The 12,408-nt window shown below is 36.5% G+C and overlaps 1 protein-coding gene across 3 annotated transcripts; it reads left to right on the top strand.

Annotated features, from left to right (window-relative positions):
* Positions 1–526: 526 nt before the first annotated feature.
* Positions 527–12,408, top strand: LOC136208443 (uncharacterized). 3 transcript variants are annotated; one of them, XM_065999312.1, is made up of 23 exons: positions 527–794; positions 908–1,766; positions 1,888–1,965; positions 2,079–2,283; positions 2,384–2,492; positions 6,817–6,906; positions 7,056–7,148; positions 7,368–7,454; positions 7,656–7,748; positions 7,883–7,964; positions 8,043–8,102; positions 8,187–8,239; positions 8,337–8,503; positions 9,229–9,258; positions 9,337–9,439; positions 9,611–9,668; positions 9,928–9,984; positions 10,098–10,343; positions 10,907–10,968; positions 11,097–11,153; positions 11,240–11,333; positions 11,810–11,950; positions 12,147–12,408. In XM_065999312.1, exons 2-23 carry the CDS (start codon positions 933–935, stop codon positions 12,273–12,275), a joined length of 2,928 nt encoding a protein of 975 aa, XP_065855384.1. In that variant the 5' UTR covers positions 527–794; positions 908–932; the 3' UTR covers positions 12,276–12,408. The 3 variants fall into 3 exon arrangements, with proteins under 3 accessions (XP_065855384.1, XP_065855385.1, XP_065855383.1); XM_065999313.1 differs by lacking the exon at positions 9,229–9,258; XM_065999311.1 differs by having other exon boundaries at positions 9,229–9,439.

Raw genomic sequence — 12,408 nt, 5'->3', positions numbered from 1 at the left:
CAATTTAGACTCCACGTATAAAATAACACCAATATAAGTTTAACGTTTAAAAAAAAGATATCAATTTAGACATTGATAGCAGATTGGACACGTCATTCACGTTACTCCGTTAATTTCTGATTTCTCCCTCCATGTACAATTGATAGAACTTAACAGAGTAATATCAATAACGTGTCTCGTTCCGTTATCGAGGTTTAAATTGGTACTATTTTTTAAATGTTAAGTATATATTGGTGTTATTTTGTACGTAGAGTCTAAATTGATACTTTTTCAAAAACCGTAGACCTATTTTGATACCTTATCCTTAAATTTAAAGAGTGTTAGCGTACATCTAACGGTGAATGACCAAATTCATTTGATCATTAAGTGCATGTGAACGTCGCTGATTTAAGTAATAGTTATTAAATACACTTAAATTAAATAAGTATTTAATATTTTAAATAATCATGACAATAATTAAGGGTAGTTTGGGAAGCAAAATGGTGGGCTTGTGAAGCAGTGAGGGTAAATCAGTTGGCAGCATTAATTACAAAACCTGCCCTTAGCAAATTTCTAATTACTTCATCCACTCCCTTCTTCCTCTCTATCTCTTTTGTTGGTGAGTTCGCCTCCCCAAATTCATCTACTTCTCTCTCTTTCTCTCTGCATCTTTCTCACTCATCTCTATCTGTTGATTCAATTTCAAAGCTCAAACAGAAACACCTTCAGATTTCACTTTCACTTTTCAATTCTTCTCCTTTCCCTCAAAATCTGATTTCAATTTCAGTTCCTCATGCTCCTTATCTGATTCTCAGGTACTTCCCTCTCTCTAAACCCTAGCATCTACCTATTTCTCTTTTATTTTGTGTCTTCCTCTCTAGATTTTGCTGTTTTTGAATGTTTTTGTTTATTTCACTTTTGTGTTCAGTGATTTTTGGTTGATTTGTTGGAGTATGAAGAGGGAGCTGGCTTTTGTTGTTGAAGTTCAGTCTCAGCTAGCTGGCTCTCTCAATTGCAACCGTAGTCTGCAAATGGAGACAGATTCGCCTGCTCAGTCTCAGAATCAACTGAGGTCTTGTGCGGAAGTTTCTGAGGATAGTAATTGTAAGAGATTTAAGTTTACTAAGGTAAATGGTTTCATCGTTTACTCTCGAGTGAGGAAGAGTAGAGGTAGTGAATGTGATAGAAAAAGTAAAAGAGATAAGTGCTTAGAGCTTTCGCATTTAGATTTAGCTAATGGAATAGGAAATTCATTTCATGACGATCGGAAGTCCCGAGTAGTTGAAACGGTAGTCAAAGACAGCCTAGCGGTGGCTGAGATTGTTAGTGAAGGTAATCAAGCGACGGAGTCAGTGAAGAAACCGAAATTGGCCAAAGATGCAACCAGAGAAGTATCTATTTGCAATGCAGAATTGCCCTTCTGTAAACGTGAACTAATGAGTGAGCCTAAGCAAATCCCAGCTGAAGAAGGGGCGAAAAATTTGATTGCCGAGCTGACTGATGTAAAAATCAGTAAGCTTAGACGGTTGACGAAGTCCAATTTGAAGCCTAAGAGTGTGACGGTGGAAGTAAAGGTTAATGGATTAGAATCTATCGACACCGAAATGGTTTCCAAAGTAGATGTCGAGATGATAGCTGAAGGAAGTGCATTGACCCCTACAACGAAGAATTTGGAGCTGAAAATGTCCAAAAAAATTGGGGTAGACAATATACCGATGACTGTCAAGGAGCTCTTTGAGACTGGTTTACTTGAGGGGGTACCAGTTGTATACATGGGCGGCAAGAAGGTTTCATTTCTTTGATGCTTATTCCAATGTAGTTTATTATGCTTTTTTCATGTACCAAGTTCAATTTCCCGCTTTTCCTCCTTGGGCGGTTATTGATATTTATTTTCTTTGGCAATCTCAGTTTCAGGCATTTTGTCTACGGGGTATAATTAAAGATGTTGGAATTCTGTGTTCATGTTCCTTATGCAAGGGATGCAGAGTGAGTTTTTTAATGTTTTGTTAGAGGTCGTTTGACATGGCACTTAAAGTTTCACTGCGGATGTTGTCCTTATTGGTTTGGTTTTTCCTTCTATTTTCATTTACATTAATTAGGTTATTCCACCTTCTCAATTTGAGATTCATGCGATCAAACAATACAGACGGGCAGCACAGTATATTTGTTTTGAAAATGGGAAGAGCCTGCTTGATGTACTGAATGCATGCAGGACTTCTCGTCTAGATTCTTTGGAAGAAACAATTCAAAGTGCCATTAGTGGTTTGCCAAGAGAAAAAACTTTTACCTGCAAGAGATGCAAAGGTTAGCTATTTTCATATATATTTCATTTCAAAGTTTATCACCTGTTCAAGGCTTTTTTGTTGAGTCTTCTGTTGAATTGTTTTGGCAATAAATGTTCTAGGTACATTCCCTACCATTTTTGTTGGCAAAGTAGGACCTTTATGCAATTCCTGCGTGGAGTCTAAGGAATCTAATGCCAGCTCAGCTTGTGAAAATGGTATAAAACCTAGGTATGAAATTGCTGCTTTTGAATTTTTGCCATTTCCACTTATTGATTCTTTAAGGTGGAGGCTACAAAGTTGCAATGACTTTGCTAAAGCTCAGTATTCTATGCTTGTAGTTCTTGTGTTAGAAAGAATAACAATTCATTGGATAATGAAGGTGTTTAGTCCAAGTATTTTCATGGAGTATATATAACATAGAGGTTGCACACTCTCAAGGGACTACATTATATTCAATGCTAATCTGATTTTTTGTTGGTGACATGGTGTTTGAACTCTCTTAGGTCTGTGAGTTAAATAGATATCCTGTTTTTCCAATTATGGTATCAACTTAACCTTATGTCTTACTTTAGATTTGTTTGGTATTTGACACTTGTGTGTTCTCCCGTATGCCTTTGAGGAGTTAAAAAAAGTAATGAATTTTTATGGCTTGATCTTCACCTTTTGATTCCCAGACAAATTCCATTTAGGTTTGTTATTAGCATTTCTTTTTAATAAATCTACTTATGAATGGTTCAGCTGCTGTATGTTTCTGATTTGTCTATATTCTGCCCCTCATTGACCTTTATCCCTTTCTTTCACTAGGGGCTAAGGGTTGGAGCCATAGTGTTTTAATAACCTTTTAAACCTGTTAAAAATCTCTCGCATTTTTTTTGTTATCACAATGTGATCTTTTATCCTTTTGGTATGACATCTGGATGCTTTCCAGCTCTGACCCCACCCTGAGTTGTATGTATTTTCTTCTAACCCCCCTTTTTTGTGGGATTTTGTTAAATATAATAATTTTAAAACATGCTGGTTATATCGTTAATGCGTGTTTTAAGGAATGCTTTTGGTTAATATTTCTATGGTAGGCAAGGTTCATTTCATTCCCCTCCCTGTGTTCTCTCAATGAATAGTTGCTGGTTTACTAATATCACTAATTGTAGATGTACAAAGTTCCATATCCATATTCTTATGTATGACAGGTATTTTATGGTGATTGGCTCTTTCGTGGGAAATTGCGGGCGTGCCAGAGAATTATAGTATTCTCAAACTATGGAGTGAATAAAATTGCGCTTAACTAACTTCTAATTATCAAACGATTGTATGGAATAAAGAGACCGTAAAATTCCAAAGATTCGATTATCAAAACGATACCGACCTTACAGAAATGATTGAACAACAAATAAAATAAAAAACGTACTGGGAAATGAATGAAGTTTGGATCTGAAAATTCAATCTAAGGGAACAATTGAGAATTGTAAAAAAAATGCTGAAGTCTAAGGATAATTGGCTAGAGTTTTGCTTGGGTTTGTGGATTTGTTGAGTCCGGTAGTTGTCATCGTGATTTCTTCCTTTTATAGACGTTGGAGGTAACTTCTTGCTTCTTTCCACTAAGTCACGTTCTCCACCATATTGAGTAACCTCCACTTTGACTTCTACGATGGATTGATATGTACACTTTCTGACTTTCCTGCTTTTTAATTGGCTCACAAAGAACACGTTAAAATATTAACTGGCTCTTTGGTTCCTCTAAGTTTATTTTAAGTCCCCCTAATGTCCACTCTAGGAAGTTGGTTTCCCCTAAGATACACTATGGTTTCCCCTAAGGTGAACCATAGTATCCCCCAAGGTACACTATGGTTTCCCACGAGGTACACTATGATTTTCCCTGAGGTACACCATGGTTTCCCCTAAAGTACACTGCATAGGAAGTTGGTTTTCTGTGAGGTACACTGTATAGGAAGTTGGTACACTATTTTAGATGTTTCCCCCTGAGGGAAACTGAGGTCCACTCTAGGAAATCCTAAGTGAACGATGTACTAGGAAAATATGAAAAGTTTCCCGAAATGAAAAGTTTCCTAAACAGGCCTTTTAAGAAAAAGTTTCCTAAAATGTTCTTTTAAGAAAAAGTTTCCTGAAAAGAAAAGTTTATCCCATGAAAAGAGTAAACCAGAGTATGCAATAAAAAAAACTTTATTTTTGGTGCAAACAATTGCCCCCCTCAAGCATGAATTTGAGGAACGTAAATTTCATGCTTGATTCTTCAAAAGCCGTGGTGTCAGCTTTTAAAAGTGTTGCATGATAACTCTTTAGGTGACACAAAATATATAGGTCATGGAGTCGGCCTTTGTATTACCTTCATACTAATATCTCATATCCTCAAGTGGAGGAATTCTCACCAGCCTCAACTTCACCTCCTACTTCTCCCTTGACTTAGAATCTCATCGTTGCTTTTTTTTTTTTTTTTTGTTTCTTGGCTTGTGAAACTCAAAGTGGCCAACTTGACGGAGGCCATACTCATATAGTTTTTAGACAGCTTCTCGGATGATTTGCGCAGTAACTAGGGGAATCTGTTGAGGGCTGCCAATCTGTTGGTGAACATGAGGCACATTAGGAATTCTAGTGTTTCTCCCATTTCCTCTATGGTTGCCCCCCATCTCTCCAATGATATGGTGGCCTCCTGTCTCCTCGTGATATGAAGCTGTATTGGAGGTAGGATTAGTGTTTTCAAAACATTGAGGAGCAAGTGACTTACTAGAATTTTCTTGGCCTGTAGAACTAGCGGCCTTATTTGAGACAACTTCCTCCCTCAAAGGTGGAATCTGATACTTCTCAACGATGGACACACCACATCCTTCATTGGACTCCAAGGAGCCTTGAGGAACATGGTTTCCTCCACTCTTGATGCTCCCTGGCTGTGATAGCTTCTCGAGTATCTTGTCCATCTTCTGATTCATATCGCTCCTTAGAGCTTCTAGATTCTTTTCAATGGAATTGAAATGTCTATGCAAGAATTGTGAATTTTGGATCTCTCCAGAGATCCTGGGGTTAACATTATTTTCCCATTCAATTCCTCCCACCATATGTGGAACATTGCATGTTGGCATGATCTCTTCTTCTTTAGAGTTGACTGCTACATGATCTTTTCTTTCTTATCATTTCCCTTTGGCGGTATTGTGATTCGGTCCCACTGGGCGTGCCAATTTTTGTTTGGCTCTTTTGTGGGAAATTGCGGGCGTGAAAGAGAATTATAGTATTCTCAAACTATGGAGTGAATAAAATTGCGCTTAACTAACTTCTAATTATCAAACGATTGTATGGAATAAAGAGACCGTAAAATTCCAAAGATTCGATTATCAAAACGATACCGACCTTACAGAAATGATTGAACAACAAATAAAATAAAAAATGTACTGGGAAATGAATGAACTTTGGATCTGAAAATTCAATCTAAGGGAACAATTGAGAATTGTAAAAAACATGCCGAAGTCTAAGGATAATTGGCTAGAGTTTTGCTTGGGTTTGTGGATTTGTTGAGTCCGGTAGTTGTCATCGTGATTTCTTCATTTTATAGACGTTGGAGGTAACTTCCTGCTTCTTTCCACTAAGTCACGTTCTCCACCATATTGAGTAACCTCCACTTTGACTTCCACGATGGATTGATATGTACACTTTCTGACTTTCCTGCTTTTTAATTGGCTCACAAGAACACGTTAAAATATTAACTGGCTCTTTGGTTCCTCTAAGTTTATTTTAAGTCCCCCTGATGTCCACTCTAGGAAGTTGGTTTCCCCTAAGGTACACTATGGTTTCCCCTAAGGTGAACTATAGTTTCCCCCAAGGTACACTATGGTTTCCCACTAGGTACACTATGATTTCCCCTGAGGTACACCATGGTTTCCCCTAAGGTACACTGCATAGGAAGTTGGTTTCCCTGAGGTACACTGTATAGGAAGTTGGTACACTATTTTAGATGTTTCCCCCTAGGGAAACTGAGGTTCACTCTAGGAAATCCTAAGTGAACGATGTACTAGGGAAATATGAAAAGTTTCCCGAAATGAAAAGTTTCCTAAACAGGCCTTTTAAGAAAAAGTTTCCTAAAATGTTCTTTTAAGAAAAAGTTTCCTGAAAAGAAAAGTTTATCTCATGAAAAGAGTAAACCAGAGTATGCAATAAAAAAAACTCTATTTTTGGTGCAAACATATGGTAAAGTGAATTGCTCTAGCGGTGTAGCCACTGATTATCACTATAGGCAGTTGAGATCTTCTATGATTATGTAAATGTGCTTCTAGATCAAGTGTTCTTGGAACCACTTTGGTGTTCCCAAAAATTTAGGATGTAAATTTGTATGTAACGTCTTGCAGTTTGATTATGTTTAATCATGAAAGAGCAAAGGCTGGGTTTGCATTTCATCAAATGCTACTGCACTCAACTCTTTCTAAAACCCATTATACTTTGAAGCAGTTTCGTGTGTAAACTTAAATGGGATGTCAACTAAGCATGTTTTGACCTCTCGGAAGTTTGTATGTATAAATAATCTAATTTTCTTCCATCTGGCTTGTTTTAGCTTAGTAGAACCAGTTTTGTCTGCGGAATCCTCTGGTGCTTCTGTGTCTACCGTCTCACAAGATAATACTCTAATGAAGATAACTAGAAAGTTAGTATCCTTTTCCGCTGGAGTTGTTTTTACAAGATTTAAGCTGTTGCTTCTTAACTTTATTCACTATTTATTTCTTTGTTCTCTGTGAATTTGAAACCACCACTACGTCTTCTAATTACATTTTCTTCGAATCTGCATTGCTTCAGGCCGTCAGGACCATATTTCGACACAAAGTTATGTATAAGTAATCCAGCGCGCATGTCTTCAAGAAAAAAGCGTCAAACAAAGATAGCACCAAAGTAAGTATCTTATTCGTATTGTTGCTTGCCATAGCATATTTCCATCTTTAGTTTTAGCTTTTCGTTTTGAGGAAGTAACTAATTTTTTCTCTTTTGTTTTAAAACCATATGGATGACATGGTTTTGTGAAATAATAGATTATGTTTCCCTGTGATTGTTTGATATTAATACTATTGATATTATGCGGAGATTTAGAAGCACTCATCTTTATTGATTCAGGTTGACAAAACAAGAGTTGATTAAACCCTCTAAAAGTTCTTCAGTAAAATTCTCGCGGAAAAGGAAGCAAATTAAGGTTACACCTAGGTATGTTCTGTTTTAATTGCGTATAATTTGTTATTTCTTCGTTGGAAAATAATTCATATTCCTTTCTTTGGTTTGTCATTTTTCAGCTTTACTTTTTCTCTTTAGAATCTGTCTTGCCGCCAAGTAATAGGATCCTTATGCTTAAATATGCTTGCTGTATCATATTTCCTGTTGCTTATTCACTGCCTGGGATTTTTCCAGGTCATCAAAACCTGCTTTACTATCGAAGTCCTTGCAAAGTGCATCACCAAGTGTGTCTGGCCAAAGCACGTGTCAATGGAAAATAACAACAAAGTTAGTTCTTTTCTCCCCCTGCCATCCCTTGCTTTTAATTTAGTCAACTACTGCATGGTGTGGCATATGTTTGGATTTAATTCCGACTTTCTATTTTGAGAAGTAACTTGTCTTTTCTATATTATTTTCTCAAGAGATCAGAGGTTGCATAAATTGGTTTTTGAGGAGGGTGGATTGCCTGATGGGACTGAAGTAGCATATTTTGCTCGTGGGAAGGTGGTTAATATATACCATTTATGATTATCAATGTTTGCCCATCCTCAATGTGTAAAGTAACGCATTCTTATTGTACAGAGATTACTTATGGGTTACAAAAAGGGTTCTGGAATACTTTGTTGTTGCTGCAACTGTGAGGTACTTGTCCCTTTTTAACTTAATGGCTCCTTAACCTATTGTTGGAAATATTGGCATTTTTTTTTATATATAATCGATGTGCAGGTCAGCCCCTCAACCTTTGAAGCTCATGCAGGCTGGGCTACTCGCAAAAAGCCGTAAGTGGATGAGATATCTGATTGCTTTAATTGTGAAGTATCCTGCCCATCCTCTGATACATGTCTAAATTGTGTATTGTGTGGATTTTATTGACAGCTATGCGTACATTTACACATCTAATGGTGTCTCACTTCATGAACTGGCAATATCACTATCAAAAGGTCGAAAGTATTCCGCCAAGGACAATGATAATTTATGCGTTGTCTGTTCTGATGGTGGGAGTCTTGTTCTTTGTGATGGGTGCCCCAGGGCCTTCCATAAAGGTTAATGAAAATTCCAATACTATCCCATATGCATTTTGTGTTGTTTCGTAAGGGTTGTGGTGGTTATAGAGGATCTTTTAATTTGTTTTCTTTAGTCGAGGCTGATTCTGATAGAAGAGTCCTTGTATAAATAGAGTTTTGATGTTTTGTTAGCTATGGTTGTTTTGAGAAAACAAATGAACCAGGAATGGCACACGAAAGAGAGAAGTGCTTATTTGTATGCACTTATAGGGACTATAAATAAGTTCATACAGTAACTTCTTTTAATACTGGAAACACTTTTATATTTGGTCTACATATTGTGGTAATTACTTCATGGTGAATATATTTTGCGTATCACACTTAAAAAGATGATGTCATCATATCTCATGAGCTCCTTACCTGTTTTTTTATGACTGAAGTGTTATATTGGACTTGTATTACTTAGTTGATATATCTTCCAGGGTAAAATAGATGATCTATGACCTCATAGTGTGATGTGTGTAAAAGATAGATTTTTGATTAGCTGTGATTTTGTTTATTACTCAACTAGGTTTCAGTTTACCCTTGTTTATTTGTATAATAAATATTTAGTTTTTTGAAGATACTAAAAGGATTGTGAAATCATCTGCTTTCCGAATGATCAATTGTATGGAACTCATACATGATACATCTACAGAAGTAGTCCTAGTTTAGTTCCGAAGCAAGAATTGATTTTGATGAACAAATTTGATTTGCCTCTGTAGCATGTGCATCTCTACCAGGTGTTCCCCGTGGTAAATGGTTTTGCCAATTTTGCAAGAATATGTTCCAACGGGAAAAGTTTGTAGAACATAATGTCAATGCTATTGCAGCTGGAAGGATTTCAGGGGTCGATCCTATAGAACAGTTAACCAAGAGATGCATGCGTATTGTCAAAAACATAGAAGCAGAACTTAGTGGATGTGTTCTATGCAGGTACAAGCGACTTCATACTACATTGAAATAAATTCGAATGGATTCTTTCACTACTGATTAGATCAGTTATGCAATATTACTGGATTGTTTCTACGAGTATGTTTATTTCTTTCTATCAATCACTTTCTACTTCAATATTTAGCCCTTCTAAAATTTGACTCTTCTATGCAGAGGCTGTGATTTTAGCAGATCTGGATTTGGTCCACGCACAATCATACTTTGTGATCAGGTAACTGTTTATGATATTCTTGACATTTGATTCCTATATGAATGCTATATTCACATTGTTTTATTTATGAGTTTGTTGCATTTCTGATTATTTTATTTTTTGAAATCATCCTTGTTGAAGGTTTTCTTCCTATTTTTCATGTTATATTCTAATCATATCAATGTTTTAAGTGGTTTGATACGTGGAGTTACAGTCATCAATTCATTTAAATTTACCTGATGATTGGCCACCAATCTTTTCTATTCTCATTTTGTGACAGTGTGAGAAGGAATTTCATGTGGGCTGTTTGAGAAATCACAAAATGGCAAATCTAAAGGTTTGTGTTTATGTGATTTGTAGTTCCTCTACTGAAGCTGAAAAACAATAAGTTTCTTGTCCAATGCACATGCTGTACTTTGGTTGAAAATGTTATTGTGTTTGTTTTTACAGGAATTGCCAAAAGGAAAATGGTTTTGTTGCGAAGATTGTGGTAAGATACATTCTACCGTGCAGAAGTTGATACTCCATGGAGCTGAAAAACTCCCGGAATCTCTTTTGGGTGTTATAAAAAAGAAGAATGAGGAGAAAGGTTTTGAAAATATTAATGATATTGATGTGAGATGGAGACTAATTAGTGGCAAATTGGCTTCCCCTGAAAATAAATTGTTACTTTCGCAAGCTCTTGCAATCTTCCAAGTAAGTACGCCCCAGGAAAACGAAATTCATGCCTCCAATTGTTTTGCAGCATGATGCTACTGATAGCATTTTAGAACTGCAGATAATATTCATTAGTTGTATTGATTTCTCTGGTATTGGATTGTTCTGTAAATCTTTACTTTATTGTGTCATGCAAGCATCTGTAATGTTTATTTGACTTGTACACAGTTGAATCAATGGCTTATGCCACCTCTACTTGCTTGAAACTATTTTTCCGCCATCTCAATTTGCTTCAAACCTCTCTGCCACCTAAACTTGCTTATAATAGCTTTTCCGCCCAATTCAACTTGCTTAAACTGACATGACAGTTTAAGCAAGTTGAGGGGGCGAAATTGTGGTTTTGAAAGTTTAGGCGGTCAAAGGCGTTTGAATGCAAATTGGAGGGGTTAAATATATATTAAGCCTTTGCAACTAACCTATATACTAATAAATTGCTTACCAAGTAGCACAGATAGGGAATGATTACAAATCCTCACATATGCTAGTGAGAGGACCCATGATATTTTTCTATTTAACTGAAATGACTATCATTTGTGTTTCAGGAACGTTTTGATCCTATTGCAGATAAAACAGGACGCGACCTTATTCCTTTGATGGTATACGGGTAAGTTTATATTAGCAGAATAATTGCCTTGCCCGTTTCAGACATAACTTTATGATCCTTGTTTCAGTGTTTCCTAATTACTGTAATTGTGCAATTGGCTTAAAACTCTCTCTCTCTCTCTGTGACAGGAAGAATTCAAAGGGACAAGATTACGGGGGAATGTACTGTGCAGTATTAACAGTCAAGTAAGAGATACACTTGCCTGCTGCTGAGGCTGTGTTTGATGCTACTTTCTGAAGACTGACAAAAATCTATCATTCTAATTTTGTAGCTCATTTGTTGTATCGGCTGGAATAGTTCGAATTTTTGGTCAAGAAATAGCAGAACTTCCGCTAGTTGCAACGAGTAATGGTAACCATGGGAAGGTGAGATTAGCAAGATTCAAATAAATCTCACTATTTCAACCTTTAAATTCCTTTAATTTTTTTAGAGTTCGCATATTTTTTTTTGTCTAGTCAAACCATGTTGATGAAATTTGGTCTAGTTTCATGCATTAATTGGTGCATCATGATTCTTTAGGGATCTCAAACTAATAGACATTGAACTGAAATGCCATAAATCTTAAATTCTTAACGAGAAAGCCACTGTTGTTTAACTTTGGTTTCACCCATGGTCCTTTTTCGGGGAACTTCGCCGCCGGAGGTGCTTGTGGATGGCATTTCATCAAAATCTATTGTTTATTTTCCACAAGGAATTTTTTTGATGACCTGTCATCCACGGGGTATCTCTGGCGAACTTGTTAGCTGGTTTCCGGATAGAAAGACCATGAATGAAGGACCATGGATGTAATTAACTCATTCTTTATGCATAAAACCTAACACCGAATAACTAACTTCCTCAGGGGTATTTCCAAATACTGTTCACGTGCATTGAGAAGCTACTGGCACTTTTGAATGTTCAGAGCATAGTGCTTCCAGCTGCTGAAGAAGCAGAATCTATCTGGATCGACAAATTCGGTTTTCAGAAGATAAAACCAGACGAGGTATGTGATAGTTACATTACGTATGTGCTGCAGACCCTTTTTATTATAAGTGTTAAAATGAGTTATCGATCCACATGATTATATATAAATGCAAGTAACAACAGAAATAATAACCGTGTTTAGCGGGGCGTCTCTATAAATGGTGTTGTCGTGTCAAAAATTGAAGTACATCGTCATAATCTTCTTTTGGATGCAGCTTAGCGAATATCGGAAACGTTGCTGTCAGATGTTGACCTTCAAAGGAACGTCTATGCTACAGAAAGTTGTTCCTGCTTGTAAAATTGTTAACCAAAATTCCCAGCTTGTAGGAGTAGGATTATTGTAAAGCAAGTAATGAGTTTGTTTTTTGAAAAAAAAAAGGTTTAGTGTTTACATTTACATTTTTATTGGTTTAGTATGTGTGTACAGAATTAGTTATTTGATGAAGTATATATCTGACTGGCTACTCTGTTTTACCT

This window comes from Euphorbia lathyris, chromosome 10 (genome assembly GCF_963576675.1).
Source record: "Euphorbia lathyris chromosome 10, ddEupLath1.1, whole genome shotgun sequence".
Taxonomy (NCBI): Eukaryota; Viridiplantae; Streptophyta; class Magnoliopsida; order Malpighiales; family Euphorbiaceae; genus Euphorbia; species Euphorbia lathyris.
This window is presented reverse-complemented; position numbering and strand designations above follow the sequence as displayed.